General features: G+C 38.5%; 2 protein-coding genes across 2 annotated transcripts; one reads left to right on the top strand and one right to left on the bottom strand.

Moving 5' to 3' along the window:
• Nucleotides 1–1032: 1032 nt before the first annotated feature.
• LOC117303240 (glomulin-like) lies at nt 1033–9812 on the top strand. Its single transcript, XM_033787389.1, has 15 exons — nt 1033–1070; nt 1880–2011; nt 2565–2684; nt 3185–3278; nt 3832–4085; nt 4295–4338; nt 4594–4774; nt 5105–5352; nt 5919–6003; nt 6298–6432; nt 6924–7082; nt 7591–7700; nt 8124–8314; nt 8430–8515; nt 8770–9812. Exons 1-15 carry the CDS (start codon nt 1044–1046, stop codon nt 8854–8856), a joined length of 1953 nt encoding a protein of 650 aa, XP_033643280.1. The 5' UTR covers nt 1033–1043; the 3' UTR covers nt 8857–9812.
• LOC117303241 (angiotensin-converting enzyme-like) lies at nt 9813–16469 on the bottom strand. Its single transcript, XM_033787390.1, has 13 exons — nt 16173–16469; nt 15368–15523; nt 14945–15038; nt 14287–14430; nt 13721–13906; nt 13164–13261; nt 12793–12965; nt 12155–12390; nt 11594–11738; nt 11021–11119; nt 10535–10657; nt 10210–10379; nt 9813–9918 (listed from the first exon to the last, which is right to left on the bottom strand). The coding sequence occupies exons 1-13, from the start codon at nt 16383–16385 to the stop codon at nt 9824–9826; spliced, it is 1932 nt and encodes a 643-aa protein (XP_033643281.1). The 5' UTR covers nt 16386–16469; the 3' UTR covers nt 9813–9823.
• Between the last annotated feature and the right edge of the window lie 351 nt (nt 16470–16820).

Below are 16820 nucleotides of genomic sequence, written 5' to 3'. Positions count from 1 at the left end.
TCCCGTACTGGTCTACTGCTGCTGCACGAACATTAAACGACATGTCCACAAGTCTACAGGCTACATAACAACCACCTGAACTTTACACAAGTTTATTGCTGTCATAAGAGCCTGCGCACACACATTCGTCTTTCGTATCTCAATGGTGCCATAATTAAATTTTCCACACCAGTAATTTTTTAATAATGATCATCTGGTCCCAAAGCTTTTAATGAAAAGCAGACTTGGTGTGAGGTCAAAAAGTAACTGTGACACAGCGGAGGGTAAAAGTATTGGGTTTCAGTTGGTTTTGGTGTGTAATAGATGATCTTCCCATCAAGGGAACTCGGCAAACTCCCACAAGGGGATATAAACACCAAGTTGACAACAGCCAATCTCTCTCATACTATTATTGGTTTAACGTCTATGATTATGAAGTGCACAAATCAAGAAATTGTGTTTCAGTAACTAGACGACAATATATTATTCTAGTCATTGTGAAATCAGCGATTAGCTGGGGGATTCGAACCCACATTCTTGTGATTGCAAGTTCTGCAGTCTAACCACTTGAACACGTGACTGTTTTGCCTGATGATGGCTTCAATTTCGCAGCCCCCCCCCCCCCCAAATTACAGTGGTAGGTATCACTCAGTGTAATTGCTGGAAGGATCACAAGTCTAGAAAAATTCATGCTGGCGCCCGTCTGCTTCATCTTCATGTTGGCTACGCCTCATCACCATCTAGGAAGATGAGGTGGTAATTATTGCAGCTCATGATTTAGTTTTAGCATGTTTTAGTAGGCCTTGTGGCTGAACTCCCTGTCACATGGATAGTTCTGCAAATATAAAGGCTGTTCGGTTTCCTCAGGATCATAACTAAATGTTAGGCCATACTATGGTTTCAGCATGGAGCAATAAACTATTGCTCCATGGTTTCAGGGAGGTGGGCGGGGTCACCCCCCCGACGCGCTCAGCTAGCTCGTGACAGCTCGAGCTTGCTCCAGCCTCAAAATCCGAGAAGGGCGCCCTCAATTGACTTAATTCGGTACAACTGCGATTGTCAACATGTTGACGAATTCCGTCGAAGGTTTCGTAAGTTATTTTGACGTTATTTAACGGATCGCTGTTTGGTATTTTCTATTACAAAGTGGCATAATTTATCAGGTGATGTAGAGTTATTCAAGTTGTAACCATCGCTCTCATCTCATTGTGTATAGCACTAAAATAGACATGTTGCCCAGATTCCGGACGGACGAATACATTTTGATTCATAATCATACATACACAGAATCCACCAAAGAACATGCATTATATTTATAATCATCAAACTGTGCTGTTGTGTTAGTACTACTAGCTTTTTATAGACATTAATAACAATACATAGCAGTCAGACACAAGATGAGAACATTAATATAAATCGGCAGATACAGTATAACTATTATAATACTTTTTTAGAATTTAGATTTTAGTAAAGAAAAGAAAGTAAAACTTTGCTTTAAAAAATAACAGTTTCAGTTTGATTTAGCAGTCAGACTCAGACACTATTAGATAAGAACATTAATAAATCGGCATACATCAGTTAGGCCCTATACATGTATATATACTTTTTTTTTAGTAAAAGAAAAGAAAGTAAAGTTTTACTAAAAAAATTAAGAAGAGTTTTATTTTGATTTCTTTTAGCATCCTTGTTTTTTGTAGACAACTCTTGGACTCTAGAGGATATTTATTAGTTTAAGAAACTGAAACAATTTAAACATAAAAGTATTGTAAGAAGATTATTATCTTACTTCTTAGTTTTGGGTTTTGTTCTGTTGAAAGGAATGTTGCACCCATGGAGCCCATGTTTTTATAACAATTCCACATGGAGTAAAAATGATGTTTTGTTTTTTGTCACTTTCTAGAGAGGGTTGTCTGTGCAGTCATTGAAAAGCCGCCATGAAGACACATTCATCGTCTTATCGTCCGTCAAGGAGTGTATGGATCAAGGAAATTCTCATAAACTCAAGGATATCATCTGTGATGAAGAATTTAAGGTCAGTACACTATGTATTTGTAAGAAAGTAATTTGTTTATACTTGGCTCCTATATCTTCCTATTTTGAGTTTTGACCTTCACTGCATGTACCACTGTATACTTGGTACTTTCCCTGCGTCCTGTGAAAAATATTCACAGGCATATGGCTGCCATGTCTCAGATGTCCTTACAGCTAGACTTGAGCTGGCTTGGTGGCTAGAGGCAGTTTGAATACTAGGTAAGACATCTGCTCCAGCCTGACATACATGTAGGTCGTGGTTTGAGTCCCCAACCAGGGGCCCAAGTGATATGCCTGTGGATTTTTTTCACAGAACTCAGGAAAGTACTGAGTGTACAGCGCTTAATTAATAAACAATAAAACTCTTTATCTCGATGCATCATTAATTTTTTTCCACAGAACTCGTGTAAGAACTGAGTATACAGTGCTAAAACACAACAGTGCATAATGGATAAAAACCCAAATGACTATTCTTTAACCCCGATGCAAATTGAACATAGATTAAATCATAAATCTTGTTGTACTTTTGTTTTCAATGATTCCTTGATCTTCAGGGTTTGGTGGAGTACATAGCATGGGATCTTCTACCTCTTGTTTGTCCTCATCTATCTGAGAAAGAACAGAATGATGAGATGTATAGAAACTGCATTGAGATAATCACCCGTCTTGCAGAGGTATTGTAAATCATAAGATGTCCAGCAAGTCATAATGGGAGACTTTGGGACACCAGGTGGCAGCAAACTTACCAGGTAAATGTCTATTGTTTGCGTAGTTCTGAGCGCGCGCAAATGACCGAGAACAATGGATGTTACCTGGTAAGTCTGCTGCCACCAAGCGTGCTAAAAGTCTCACATTGTTGTGAATCTTTTAACTCCTGTGATTATGTTAGCCCTGCAGCTTAGGGTATTGCTGATGGAAATTGACTTATACAAGTGCGAATCATATTGTTTTGGAAGCCTAAATTTTGACATGAATTTCTGTGAGTTTCTTGTTCACTAGTTGTTTGGATGAATAAGAAAGGGTGAGCAAGGACTTAAACAACTTTAGGCTGTACCTGCCCTTCGCAGAAACTGCTGAAACTGTGTGAGTTTCGGTTCTATACAATGTAACGACTTTGCTTCTCCAAATGACATTCAAAGTTGTTATTTGTTTTGATTTATTTTCCCCCGTACAGCTTGGTAGTCCCAAAGAGATGTTCATTGGATTGTTGGAACAGGTGAATCGATTCCTAGACACTGTTGTTGATTTCTTGAGACCATTGCAGACAGGTAACTTACTCAACACTCCTTTTAAGCCCAGCAAACTGACTAAAAGATAACCGTACCATCACAATGGCAATAGCAGTTGTTACAAGGCTGGCTGTGTTTGGAGCTTTTGAATTTCAATTCTGCATAGCTCAGTGTTCTTAGTTCAGAATCTGAATAGCTCCTCCACTGTTAAACCATGGAGGAAGTGGTTAAACCATTCAACTCTACAGGCTGTGCATGTAGGCACAATTGTGTACAGAATTTACTGTGTAAACTGTGTAGATACATTCATCAATTGATTTAATAAATTATCTATTTTAAAGAACTATAGTGGATGGTATTTAACAGTCAAACAATTGGAGGGTTAAAAGAGTGAATATTATATTGAATTGTAAGTAATAATTTGCAAAAGTGAATGTTGCAGTAAGTTTATTTGTAAATCTTTTCAGACAGTTTGTATTGTCAGTGCTTTTCCATTGTTAAAGAAGGCAAAATTTAAAAATTCTTGTTGAGTTGATTGAAGTAGTCACTCTAAAATAATTGAACAACAAGTTTTGTATTTTCACTTTTGAAGTAATGAGACGTCTGGGCCTGTCCAAACCTCTGTACTACAAACAGTTACTATCCACCCTGTATACCCATATGGAGGTCCTGAAGGTACCCAGCGTCAATGGAATGGGTGTAATGGAGAGGAGACTACTAAGCCAAGATCCAGACTTCTCAAAGGTTGAGACAACCTTGGTGGGGCTGTTGGAGTTCCTTATGCCAATAGTTTGGGATGTTCAGCAGGTGTTTGACAAGAAGGAAATTGAAAGGTACACTTTAAAGGTGAGAATGGCTTGTCAGAATCCTCAACAAACCCCTTGGCAGACCCAAGGGTTGATCCTAGGGAAGGCCAAAGTAAGATCAGAAGCAGACCCTCAGGAAAACAGCTGTAAAGACCTTGGAGCTGACTTTAGACAAAAAGCTTTTGAGTGTGTTAATGTTGTGTTTGCCAATTTATATATTTTCTAAAAAACTGTTTTTTTTCTTTTCAGGAAATTACTGAAATTGAAGGCACAAGAACAGAGATAATGAAATTGTGAGTGTACAATTTAAACAAATATTCTATTAAAAGCTGGCTTTTCAAATTTCTTGTGAAATATTCTCTCACTGTGGTCGATCAGTCTATAAACACTTGTTGACCCCAAGATTGTGTTTCCGTAAAACTTGCAGGAGATGTTCCTATAGTACGAAACAATTGGGTATCTTCTTTCTGAATGAGTCAGCAGACCATCGCGTTCTTTGTGCATGTGTTGGAAAAAAAAACATTTCAAAGGATAATTTTTGTTGACAGTGTGTTGAATCTTCTCGAGCATCCTCTCGTTGAGATGGAGTTCAAGTACAGTGATGATGCAGATGAAGATGAGAAAGAGGAAATGAATGAATTGGAAGGAATGGATGAAGAAGCTCGAGAAAGACTTGCGCTCAGAAATGAGGAGCACTCAATAAGCAAGACCTCTGCTGAACAGTGTATGGTGAGTTACTTGGAACAAAGGGGAAAATCATTGCCTACTTTGTAAAGCTGAGGGTAACAACATTGCACAATGTATATAATATACAATTTATACTGCTCGTGTATACAAGCAGTAGCCATAGCTCGGACATGGGCAATCTTTTGTTTAGCAGAAATGGTTTAAGCGGTATAGTTTTTGCTTAAACAACTCTATCAAACTGGACACTGGTCAATAACCTCTTATGATATTCTGACTTAAGGATATTCACTAAGAATGTGTACACCGACCTTGTGTATGAGTAGAAAGATAGCATGGATGGAAACTTCTCAAATAGCAATCAATGTTGAACAGTTCTTTTTAGATTCCATGGGATGCAGTTTCATGAGCCTGCTTCTATACGCCAACCAACATGCTCTGAATCTAGACACATTAGAAGAGCAGCATCTAAGAAAAGCAAAGAAGAAAAAGCAAGATGATCAGGATGATGGGGAGGAGGAGGAGGATGAAGTTAAGACCCTCCCTGTTCTTGGTCTTGGCTGCTTTGCTTATATGCTCCTAGTAGAGGGATATGAGACAAACCGTATGCCAAGTATATACAGGTATGAAATCAATCTACTCTAATAACTTTTAAAAATGAAGGAGGTTTGAAGTAACACCATGTGGATATCTCTTTTTGAGTAGTGTTGGTTCTGAAAAGAAGTGGTGGTTTGCATATCCAGGGGTGGATTTCACAAAGGTAGTCCTAACTTAGGACTAGTCCTAGGCAATGCTAAGAGATTGGACTGTCCTAAGTTAGGATGAGTTACTGGTCCTAACTTAGGACCAGTCCTATCTCTTAGCATTGCCTAGGACTAGTCCTAAGTTAGGACTACCTTTGTGGACTGGTCCTAACTTAGGACCAGTCCCATCTCTTAGCATTGCCTAGGACTAGTCCTAAATTAGGACTACCTTTGTGAAATCCACCCCTGGGTCGTTAACCACCGGTTCTTTTCAGAACAAACACGACTTCACATGGTGTTACTGCAAACATCTCTTAGATATACTTCCACTATGCAAAGTTTCAAATCCTAATTTCAAAATTCTGCAGTTGTTGATCTTTTTCTGTGCCCTCATATTCACATTCTGTGAACTGTTGATCGATGAATTCTATGTTGTTTCTCTGCAGTGCAGTCTATATGCTGGAGATGATAATGCCATATGTTGAGGGAATGCTGAGACGACCGGAGGAATCTATTATCTTTAAGGGCCTTGTAAGTATTTACTGTCTGATAAATCTTTCATTTCATTGAAGTCAAGGATTCTCAAAAAAGCAAACTTATTCACTATACTAGCTAAGAAGCCATTGGAGGGAAGACAAGGAAGGAAGTTTCAGCTTTAGATGTGGGAGAAAAACCTAGGTCAATTTTGTCCATCTGCAAACCAAGTTCAACTTCAAAGTTGTTTCAGAGATATCAATGTTGATGTTTAGCCGAGTTATGAGTCTTGACAAGTATTATTTTCTTAGTATGCAACATTTACAAACTTACAAATTTATTTTGGTGTAGGAGCTTCTTTCGTCGCTGGTGAAGAGTCTAGATGATCAATCACTGGATTCCAGCCTCATTGACACAAGGCAGAACTTGCTACTTGTCCCACAGTGTTTAGTACAAATCATGGTCATGTGCCCTTCAAAGTCAATTGTAAGTATTTACAGGTGTTTAAACAACAGGTGTTTCATCAGACAGTGTTTGTTTGTTTGCTTGTTTTTATAATCTTTCGACGAGGGAACTTGGCAAAGCTCACACAAGGGGATATAAATACCAAGATAGCAAGAGCCAATCTCTTATTTACAAACATTGATTTAACATCTATGATTATAAATTGAACACAAATAAATAAATTGTGATTCAGTAACTAGACGACAAAATGTTGTTCTAGTCATCCATCGTGAAATGAGAAGTTGGCTCAGTATAACCTAGAAGGTTATTTTGCAACTTTTGTTTCTGTTTATTACTCAAACAAAATACATATGATCACTATAAATCTTTATCTCAAAATAATATTAAATAATGTTGGGGAAATTGGTTAATGTCAAATATCTATTTGCAGAAGAAAAATGCAAAGTTTTGTCAGAGATTTAACAATTCTATTTTAACAACTCATTCTTACCCGTCATCTTTTTTTTCATCAGAGAAGAAAAGCTGTCTCCATCCTGCCTTCCTACATAGATTGTTTTAATTGGAAAGGTCGTTACCACATACTACGATCCCTCCTACTAAGCTCCGAACATTCAGGTGTACGAGGAATGCTCATCGGGAAAATCAAAGATTATGTCCACTGCTCATTGCAGGTACAAATAATTACTGGAAGTCAGTACTTGGAATCCTCTTGACTTATAGAAATTTATTTTATACAAATATGAGCTGCTAAAATGAATGGACATCATTCATACATACATACGTTCATTCTCTTGTACAGCAATCAATAATCAGAAAATGTAAACTACATAATTCCAGTCCGGTTTCTAGTACACAATATGATCAAGATGGTTGATAACCATTTCCTACAAAGGGACCAGACTATTTTTTTCCTCCCAGCCTCATTTTTGATACTTTTGGTTGGATAAATTTATTTGTTAATTATTTTGTTTTCTCCAGAAGACAATCAGAGCATACTGATTGAAACATCAAGTTAAAACCAACGGTTCTTTTTAGAACCGCCCCAACTCATTTAGAGATAGTACTTACATGGTGTTACCGCAAACCTCACCGTATAAGATGGCACATCTTTGAAAATTATTGTACATAATTGTGGTCCATCTTGCAGTTGTGAGTAACAGTAACATGGTTTCATTTCAGAGTGAATCGAGCAATGAATGGTTTGGTGGATGCCACATTCATAAATTGTTCACAATCATCTTCAAGTTGGACGAAGGAATCCAGTCGGATTTACTGCATGAAGCAGACAAGTAAGTACACAATACTTTTATATTGTTTTCATTATTTGAAAACCGGGATTATATTCAGCCAGTAAAGACATTCAAATTCACAGGATTTCCTCAAACAGATTATTTAATTTAATGGAGTTGTACTACTTCAAATGACAATGGCTGCGGCTACGTATTTTGGCTGTAATGACTACAATGAAGAATAGGAGTTTACTGTATTACTACATGTTCTAGCCAAAGCCACTGCTGATGCCAATATATAAGACATGGTTAAAGTTTAATAAATCAAAATGGCTGCTCTTCTAAAATAACTCATAGTGTATTTTGTTTCATCTTTTGAGTTCAATATCACAAATACAATTTCGATGGATTCAGAAAGGTTGCTTTCAATTAATGACATGCGAATTCTTCAGATAAAAATGTTTCCTTCTGATTTGTTTGTAGGCATATGGGTGCCTTGAATTTCCTTCGCTACTTGTTTCTACGAGACACACCAGATAAGAATGCAACTGGAATCTGGTCCCGGGTAGACTGGCTACAGACCACCTACCTCCAACCTCTTCATACATGCCTAGATATGTCCAAGGCTCATTATGATCTTAAGATGAAAGCAACTCAGGCAGAAGTACGACAAGGTAGGCTCTCATTAGACTGAACAAGTCTAGTTTGTGTTCAATTGTTTGGACCTACCCTAACCCTAACTAGGTTTCATATAGCATTCCTGATCAACAAATGTGTTTCTGATTACAGCTGTATCAGAGAAAAAACAGATGACGGTGAAACTAAATGTTGGAGGTCAGGATCTACCTCAGATGCCCCCTGCAGAGCAATACAAGGTAAGCATTTAACTTACTTGGCGTACACTCTAAAGTTTCCTGTGTATCGTCTTACGGTTTACAAAACAAAAGAGTGTTTCCACAATTTAAACCTGGGAACTATTATTTCAGTTGTTCTCATGATACAAAAGAACCCATTGCACTTATAAGTTATATTGTTTGCTTTTGTACCGTAGGTCATTTTGGTTGATAAGCAGTTTGCTACAGCTAACTTTATTTTCTCAAGTAATAATTTAGTTTAACTTTTTTCTTAGGTCCTCCAGTCTGCCAAGTACACATTTGACCTCCTTGCCAGCATTCTGGGTAGAATTGGCGAGATCATATCATCTGGCAAAAGGTGACCTATAGAGGGCGCTACCTGTACAGGTTCATCAACAGGTGATATGGACATTTCAAAATCTGTTGCCATGGATACGTGATGTCATATTTAAAATTTTCTCTGGGGGGAAACTTGTTACTAACTAAACTTATTTGTGCAACTGTTTTCAAATCAATTATTACAAAAGGACATGGTTTGCGGAATTCAGCCATCACATGCGTAACTAAAATATTTTACAATGCAATTCAAAGCATCGCAGAAAATCATTGTATAATCCGTTATGTTCAGTTTAAACTTAAAGGTAACTTAAAGATGTCTAGTGAATAACACAGTTATATTCAGTGGTAATTAGGGCAGCTCAAACTGGATTGGACTTGCTACAGGCAAGTCCTTGAAGATCTATCGTTTTATCACATTATATCTTTTTAAAACACATTCGAACCAAGCTTCAAACCTCATAAGAGAAACAAATTATTTCGAGAATAAACAAAAAAGCGTCAGAAAATGGGAAACAAAATAAGATTGTTTTGTTGGGTTGACAATATCACCACAAAGTTATTTCTATTGTCATGTCACACTTTGCTCAGCAATTAGGATTGGTACACAGGTTAAGATGAATCTAAGCTTTTGAATCAGGATCGCTTTTTTTCCCAAGTCGAATAGAGTGTGCTGATCGTATTGGACAGTGAACAGTTTAAAACTATAAGTACTTCTCTTCTTAATTTTGAATAAAATACATTCACCTTTAATATCAGTACCATGTTTCCTTTACTAATCATGTTCTCTTTGTTCAAACCATTATGTCTCCTTCAAGTTTAATAATTGTTTGTAAATTTAAGACTTCATATAAGTTCTTACATTTAAATGGAAGAGTGCTTGCTGGCTCACCGAACTTGTTTCGGTAAACATCGGAGATTTGATCAGAGTACCTCTATGACTTATGTTAAATCTAAGGACCGACCCCGATATTTCCATTGAGTGTATACCAACTATTTTCGGATGAACCGTGTAGCTACTACCAAACACAGTAGCAGCAAAAACAGCGACATCGTCGCTTCGGAATTAGCTGAATCCGTACCAGGATCTGTGAAAGCCAACAGAGTACAAAGCATTGACGGTTTGAACGAACGATTTGAATAATAATCTGTGCACGTGGACGGTTGCATTTGCTTTTAACAATTTGAAGTTGTAAAAACAAATTAAAAACATTTGACACTGGTAGTTTTAACATGATAGCAAAACACTAGCCCAGGTTTGACTCGAGATATCGTCCTACTATGGCTAGCAAAATAAAAACAAATTCGACGAACAAGTGAATGCAGTGCATAAAACATTGTAACGTCTTGAAAATTAAAGGGATTGACTGACAACTTACCCTGAGTCTCCCATCCAATTTTCTCTCCATTCTTCTCGTTGGTCTCTTCGAGCCATGTCTTCAATGGCGCAAAGTAGGCGTTGATGGCGTCTGCTGTCATTAACCTTTGACCTGTAATGGCTTCCATTGCATCTGGCCAGGGCTTGCTTGATCCCAAACTCAGCATAGCTCTGAAAATAATTATTAAAAATCATTTATTGTTAAGATAAATATTTAAACCCAACACAAAATTACAACCAAATACAAGTTATTTTATTCCATGGATGGGTCAAAGACTGAATGATTAGAATATTTGAAAATGTGGGGGAAAATAATGATGGTTTACTTGAGTTTCTGTCCTGCCTCCTGCGACTTGTAGAAGTCACATCGATGTAGAGGTCCCGTATGTCCCGCTGCGTCACACATCGCTTTCTGGAACTGGAACTGGATGATCGTACGGATGAAATAGCTTTTAAGAAAAGAAGAAAATGACATTCATAAAAATTCACCCACTTTTAGTTCCAAACGTTTTACAGAATCATGAAACATTTACCCCGTTAAATTCCCCCACACTGTAATCGTAGAAACAAACCTTAGATATTCCTGTAGTGCTGACTTAGTATTGATAAGTTAGGCAGATGTTAGTGTTTGAGAAAAGCGAATGAAGAAAACCTTCAATGGTGACATTTAACAAACCAACCTAACCCCTTTTGGATGATTGAACTTAGGGGAGGTCAGAAGGCTCTGCCAAAATTGGGAGGGTTTTAAGATTTGAGGTCTGCCAATATTTCATCCAAACTATTATTTAATAAAACATTAACTGCTGTTTTACCCAATGAACGGGTAATCGACCAGAAAGTGGTACTTTGCACCAGGATCGAAGTCATTCTCTGTCCGTGTCACTGGAGCCTTTACACCACTAAGGTCCTGCCTGGATAATGAAACATAATAACCAAGAGGCTTTAAGGAAATTACAGAATTGGTTAGAACAAAACATTTACATAAAACCTACACGGTAAATGATGATGATAGAACAAAACATTCCTTTATATTCTGAAATATTTGATGAGAAGTAAATCAAACTAATTTCCCGTTTTATTGTCAGCGTTTTACTAATTTTGTTGTAAATCGATGTTATGCAAAAATGTGTAATCGTTTTCCCCCACTATTTTATTGTGACCCAGATAGCCGGTCGATCCCAAACTTCAACAGTTTATGTCAGTTAATGTATTATGGTGGACAAGTGCGTAGGCCCTACACTGCAAGCAACTGTTTTATTAGCAAAAACCTATTTTGTTATTTTCCTCAAACACACAGTGCAATGTCGAGGGAAATCGCTTTATTACGGACCGAATGATTTTACTAAATATAAGAACATTCAAGAAGATCAGAACACTCGACTCACTTGAGTTGCCACCATCTTTCCATCCATTTATCCTCAGTGACGTTACCAGCGAATACATCCCATCGCCATTGATCCAAAGCGAGGCTGAAGGGCAGGGTACCAATTGTATTCAACGCTGTCTTCAGTAGAAAGTTGATATCCGTCTCTAAAAGGTTATACAATGTTTTTGAAATGAGGTTTTCGGTAGTGTTTTATTTCAACTTTAAAATTCTGACAACATCAATACTTATTTAATATCATAAACAAAAGTATCTCTCGTTAATGTTATTTATGAAATGGATGCCTTACAAATTCAAACACGCGTGGGTAGGGCCTAAAACAAAACGTTTTTTTCCCCGATGCAAATTTAACACCGAAAACAATAAATAAGGGAAATCAAAGGGTAGTGACGATCCTTAAACGGCCGTTTAAAACCGGCAGGCTGTGTGATAAAGGCCCGAGCCGTAGGCGAGGGTTTTTGTTGCACGGCCTGCACTCTTATTTTTTTCGTGAGAGCTTTGATTTGGAAAGTGGGCCTACATAATATACGTGCTAACACACATTGGTTTTAAATAACTTTACCTTTGCCAAAATCAGTCCCTGCGGCGTCCAAGAGATCGATATCCGGATGGGACAAGTGCGCAGGCGTGGAAACGGACAATGACATCACTTCGCCCACGGCCTCGTGGAAGGCCCCGTTTGCTCCGTCATGGAACAAGAAAGGCAGATCGTTATACTGCATACCATATTGAGTGTGCCCAAGCTCATGGTGGATGATTTGAAAATACTCCATTGTAACCTCTGTACACATCTTGATCCTATACTGAACAAGAACAATGAAAATCCTTTACAAAGGTTATCCTTTTAGAGTTACACTAGGCCAATAAATGGTCAGTGTTGTGACACTTTTTATTCCTTTATTAACTCTACAACAATTCGGGTCAGAATGACGCGCATCTGGGTACCATGGGCATGACCCTATACTGGGTCAGTGTAACCCGTCACTGTGTCAAATGACCGTCGAAATGGACCAAAAATGGGTCAAAATTCCGAATTTGAGTCAAAGTCCCATCTTTCCTTGTTAGGGTCAGATGATGACTCAGCCCATCGGGACAATACCGGGGAGTTTGTAGATTTCTTGTCCGAGGACCTTTAATTGTTCATTTCGAATAGTTTGCAGGTGAACCAAACACCGGTATTACAAATGCCCGGTTACTTGCCTAAAATCATCGCCACTCTGCATATCCCAGGCTGATGGGTGGCACACGACTTGCCTGCCGTCTGTTGGCTTTTCGATCATGGAATTAATCCAGAATTTTTCATTAACTCTCGACAATCCGCAAGAAGCAAAGAAGTCATCGCCCATTTGAAACATCTGGAGTGGAGTGATATTCTAAAAAGAAAAAGAAACAAAACCTTTTACTGTCCTTTTGCGTGTAAGCCGAACTTCAGCTATAGAATGACTTCCCGTTGTAAACAGCCAGCAAAATGTGAAGACTTTATCGCTCATTTTATATATCTTAATTGGGGTCTTACCATACTCTTATTGGAACCTATCCCAAGAGGGTATTATTAATGCTACAATCACTACCTTTGCCCTAAGGGAGTCCGTGGCGTCAATATTTGGGGCGTCTTGATAAGGAACAACTTGTTTGTAGATGTTGCCCCAGAAGCGACCCCACATGTCTCCTGTAAACAAAGCAGATAAGTTCACTTCAAACAATAGTTCACAAAAGTGCCCTTAATAAAAATAAATCGCAAGCTAGATGGATTGTAAATGACACATTTATTATAGGCTAAAGGAAATATTCCTTGTTTGTGATTTCGTTTATTCAGAACATAATTTCCGCGTGACTTGTCAAGATCTCAACATTAAAATACCTTGCGAGAAAAAGGCTGGTTACGGCTCTAAGCCGAACCCAGTTGTTGCTTGAAAAATGTCGCCTATCGGGAACCTAAATAGGTTAGATTAATACCGGTTACGGTATACTTTGTGCAGCAATGATACATTATTGCACAAGATAGCACAACGAATCATTTTATTTAGTTCGTTGAAATGCTTCAACTGAGATGGATAATTGGACATCTTTTACTTTACAAACATATTATGTTCTTTATGATGAAAATAAAAATGTTAGCCATATCCACCGAGTAGGTTGCCTGGGATACGTCCAGTTAGATCCACGTGATCGCTGTGTTTGGTATTCATGATGCGTCTGACGTAGGCATGAAGCTGCTTGTACAATGGTAGGATCTGATTATAAAGCTCATACGCTTGCGCAATGGTATCACCCCCGTACTCAGATCTCCAGTAATCGCCCATGTCAGAAAAACCTAGAATGAAATACACATTATTTTAGTAAATCGCAATTGTGTGCATAAATCAATTATATCATTGCAAGATACCTTACTTTCCCGGTGGATATTTAGTGTCATCGTTGCCCCCAAAACAGCAACGGAGATCATTATAATAAAGCTAGCAGTGCTCTGCAAAATGCTCTTCATATAAGTCTAGAGTGAACATTTCTTCCTTTACTTCGAGTCACCGCGGGCTTTGAACTACATGTACATGTAAAAGCAACCTCCTGAGTAGCCCTTCCTCTGTACACAGATACTGTAGTATAATACGAAAGTATAAGGCCGCTAGGACTATAATATCCTGAGCAACAGTAGCCGTAGCCATAACGGCCATTTTGGACGCGGCCTAAACGTACCGTTGAGACGAGAAGCTTCATTGGCCAGTGCCACATACTCTCTGTAGAGTGGTTTGTTTGGTATCCCGACTTCATCTCGGAATCCTTGCCAGGCCCACAATAGCTCTTCCCAGTCTTCAGAGGTAGCCATGACTTTACCCAAACCTGATAAGAAAGCATCATGCAATTAAAATTTGAAAACACGTGTTATGGAAAGTTCCCAATGTGACCCATTGTTGTTAAAGGCAGTGGACACTATTGGTAATTGTCAAAGACTAGCGTTCACAGTTGCTGTATCTCAACATATGCATAAAATAACAAACCTGTGAAAATTTGAGCTCAATCGGTCATCGAACTTGCGAGATAATAATGAAGAAGAAAAACACCCCTGTCACACGAAGTTGTGTGCGTTTAGATGGTTGATTTAGAGACCTCAAGTTCTAAATCTGAGGTCTCGAAATCAAATTCGTGGAAAATTACTTCTTCTCGAAAACTATGGCACTTCAGAGGGAGCCGTTTCTCACAATGTTTAAGACCATCAACCTCTCCCCATTACTCGTCATGAAGAAAGGTTCTATACTAATAATTATTTTGAGTAATTACCAACAGTGTCCACTGCCTTTAAATTATACAAAAATTAATAATTATATAAAGGAAGTATTAGTTACTGTGGGCATACCGGGTTCTATCTGTAGGCATTCATTTGAATTATCCGGTCGACATACCGAAGCAGAGCCGTAATTTCCAGACATGGTGCTGGTCAATTCATTGTACTATAAAAAACAGATACCATTGAGAAAGTGAACACTAAATTACGGTACAGTTGAAGCAATTTTTTGAGAAGTGAAACAACACCAGTTGAAATCGCCCCACTTTTTCTTGTCCATTTTGATTGGACTTGAGTTTCACTTTGTCCGAATAAAGTCAAGCGACCTTGCTCTTTTGCCCTTGACACAAAATGAAAGGGGAAATCCTTTTTGTGTGGAAATAATGCCTGCCCGGACCCTGAAAGTTAGTCCCGGGTTCTGATCACAATTTTAATAGGAGATGAAGTTGAAAACAAGTATACAAAAACCCACGTAGTTAATGCAATATATCTTACCCTTTCAACTTTGCTAGGCTCCAATGCAGCAGATCCAATGTCTTTGAGTTTCTTAAGTTGTCTCTTAATGTCATCTGGAAAACCTGTCTCGTCAAATTTGGTGGCGTTCTCATAGGCTTCCCTGTCGAAGGCGGCTGCGACTAGTCCGGCTTCCAACTGAAAAATTAACCCGAACAATTTATTTTCTCATTTAAAACCCATCAACTCAGTATATGAAGATTCATAAGTGCGAACTAGCTATCCCACCCATTTTCACGATTGATAATGCACTGGCACACACCGACACAACCACAACTGCCCATAAACCAGTTTGCCAACCAAGACTGAATAGGTCAACATGACCTTGCATTCCATGAACTTTCTGATAGGCAAGACTGGGGTGGATTTCACAAAGGTAGTCCTAACTTAGGACTAGTCCTAGGCAATGCTAAGAGATAAGACTGGTCCTAAGTTAGGATGAGTTACTGGTCCTAACTTAGGACTGGTCCTATCTCTTAGTTAGAACTACCTTTGTGAAATCCACCCCTGGTCAAATTGGAAACTGTGTCATGCATGCATTCAAGAGGTACAATAGCAGCTGAACAAGTTTTTATATAATATGACAAGTTTTAAAAAATCAGACAGTGCGATCTCTAATGTCAGATTTGTATCTAACGTGCCTGTCAGTCAACCCCGACCAGGAATAAAAGCTCTATATAGCTCTTTTATGAACATTTATCAAGGGTTTCATGGTCTTATAGTACAGCAAGGGACAGTCTGTGATCTGTAAAAAACACATTTTGAACGAATAAATAAGAATACATACATCTTTTTGCTGGTTATAATCGGTGATGTTAGTAGAGTATGACCAGGTAGCCAGATAACTTGCAAAGTACACCACCTTAGCCGTGGCTCCATAGTTTGCCAAAAACTCTCTGGCCTCGTCCACGTCCGTACTCAGCTCCTCATGTGAAATGTGGATCTGGACACAGACTAAGCTAAGAAACAGAAGACAAGTTGTTGAGCCCTTGAAGAACATCTTGCTCACTGCTAAAGGAATGGTTACCTTTGGACTTGAATTCTGACTGGATGGTATTTTAGAGCTTGGCAGTATACCGTACACCTGCGCGTGGTACAGTGTTTCTACCAATGCTCGATCACGGCACTCGCACACCATACCCCAAAGGTCAAAATGCCACTATAACTGTAGCTTAACACCACACAAGTCTGTTTTCCACTGTAATGTCACCATAATACAGCAGACATGCTGTAGGTATTATTGCTAATGACTATGGCACACCGATTCATACAAGTCCCACTTTGGCACACCATAGAGTAAGGACAGAGACACTTTCCAATCGAAAAGTCAAGGCCACTTTTGCTCAATGGGGTAACCAGACATTTAAGGGGGGGGGGCAAAGATCTTGAGTTGTGTTTTGTATATTTGATGTTTGTTAGATAAAAAGCATACACA

Source organism: Asterias rubens, chromosome 19, assembly GCF_902459465.1.
Source record: "Asterias rubens chromosome 19, eAstRub1.3, whole genome shotgun sequence".
Classification (NCBI taxonomy): domain Eukaryota; kingdom Metazoa; phylum Echinodermata; class Asteroidea; order Forcipulatida; family Asteriidae; genus Asterias; species Asterias rubens.
Note: the sequence above shows the minus strand (reverse complement) of the source record. Positions and strands in the feature narration are given on the sequence as shown.